The sequence below is a fragment of the Morus notabilis genome, unplaced genomic scaffold (genome assembly GCF_000414095.1).
Source record: "Morus notabilis unplaced genomic scaffold, ASM41409v2 Scaffold1684, whole genome shotgun sequence".
NCBI lineage: Eukaryota > Viridiplantae > Streptophyta > Magnoliopsida > Rosales > Moraceae > Morus > Morus notabilis.
In genome coordinates, this window is record NW_010361024.1 from 29,120 (window position 1) to 31,018 (window position 1,899).

Consider the following 1,899-nt stretch of genomic DNA (forward strand, 5'->3'; position numbering starts at 1 on the left):
TAAAAACAGTTAAATTTTTTTTTATTTTCATTTTTTAATACTTATTAATAATATTATAATATATTAATTAATAATTATAAAAAAATACTATTTTATTTTTTTATTATATTTAAAATAATTTTTTTAAAAATTAACTAAACGTAATTTTAAAATCAATCTCAAAATAATTTTTAAATAATTTTATTTTTACATTTATATTAAAAATAAAATCATTTTAAAAACGTTACTAACCACAATAATTTCTTGGCCTAAAATTTTAGGATTTTCTGTCCAACCTTTATTGCCAATAAAGGGATACTTCTTTTTTTTTTTGGGATAAGAATAAAGCATGGGATACTACTACTAATACTAAATGTCACTTTCGTTTTTATTTTCCTTAAGTTTTATGCTCAGAAAATCCGTCGACACAAATTTCCTCACGTATATATAGCAACTATCCAGGAAAAGAAAAAAAAAAGTTGAAGAAAAACCAATTTACAAATTGCTTTAAACACGCTCAATAGGTATTGATGAATCCCCGCTCCTTTGCATACAGAATTGTTTTTGATGATCATAGAAATAAGAAGTTAAGCAATTACTGCAAAAGAAAAAAAAAAAATCAAGCCCTCTCTTTCCCACTTTTGATGTGTAGTTGTACCATTCTATCTTCCTTTTTTCTGGCGGAGAAAAATAGAAGCAAAATAATGAAAACTCCAGTACCAGAAGAAGCTACAAGTCCAACATGAGAAAACAAAAACGAAGAAAGAATCATTTTGATCTTCTCTCTCTGTTTTTTTTTTTTTTTTTTAAACAAATCCCACCACTTCCCCCAATCAATACAGAATTAGAGGACCCCAATAAAGGAAATAAAAAAAAAGAAAAAGAAAAAATAAGGTTTTATGTACAAATCCATAAGCTGCTAATTATATTAATTTTCAACTACTACTCTTTATGGGTATGCTTTTTCTCCTACCTCTCCTCCTCGGAAGCTCCTTATTCGATTGCCCTTCTTCTTTCTTATCACCTTCCATGGCCTGTAGCACTACTGAAGATCCTTCTTCCTTTATCTTCTGCGTTTGCCTTTGATGATTATCATCATCTTCTTCTTCTTCTTCTCCTTTAATTTTCTTGGATATATTTCCAACAGCTTCTTGATCTGATTTGGATGATGCAGGTTGTTCTATTTCCGTCGTCGTTTCAGTGCTTTTCTCGATGACGATCTTGCGAGGCCTACCTCTCTTTCTAGGCGTATGAAACTGTGGCTGAGATTGAGTAGTATGCGCCGTTTCACTAATATTATCAGCCGTTGATGAAGCTTCTGCTATGGCTGCTGAAAGCTCCTTCGTTTTCTGTGGCTTCTTCTTATTACCCATATTATCTCCACCTTTATTAATATTCTGTATCATCAAATCTTTGATCAATATCTCTGTGTGTCTGTGTGTGTTTAAATTAAATTCACCTATTACAACCAAGGCAAAACCGCAGCGCCTTCTCTCTCTCTCTCTCTCTCTCATCCAAAGACAAGTCGACCCAATAAAGACGAGTCAAGGGGGAAGAGATTTTGCTAAGCTAGTAGCTATTTTGAATATTAATAAAAAGGATACCAAAAAGACTAAAGGAAAGCCACTAAAATATAAATATAAATACATATATATATATATATATATATATCCCCACGGGACGGGTCCTAGCTATTTGATCTTCAGAATTAGATATGATGAAATGATAAAGAGGGATTAGCTCTTACGAGAGAGAGATACAGAGAGAGTAGATTAATGGAGGGAAATAGTGGCTGGGTAGGGGTGTTAACTATGGTTTAAGTTGGACCAAAGTGCGTATGAAAAGGGTGGGGGGGAACAAACATCATATTCATGGGTGGGTATTTTTACGTGGGTAAGATTTGAGGTTGAAAGAAAGAGC

General features: G+C 32.2%; 1 protein-coding gene across 1 annotated transcript; it reads right to left on the reverse strand.

Moving 5' to 3' along the window:
- Positions 1 to 914: 914 nt before the first annotated feature.
- LOC21386870 lies at positions 915 to 1,591 on the reverse strand. Its single transcript, XM_010098083.2, has one exon. It carries the CDS (start codon positions 1,491 to 1,493, stop codon positions 915 to 917), a length of 579 nt encoding a protein of 192 aa, XP_010096385.2. The 5' UTR covers positions 1,494 to 1,591.
- Between the last annotated feature and the right edge of the window lie 308 nt (positions 1,592 to 1,899).

Excerpts from the sequence above, each read along its gene's own strand:
- LOC21386870 (XM_010098083.2), bottom strand. The coding sequence starts at position 1,493 with ATGAGAGAGAGAGAGAGAGAGAGAAGGCGCTGCGGTTTTGCCTTGGTT.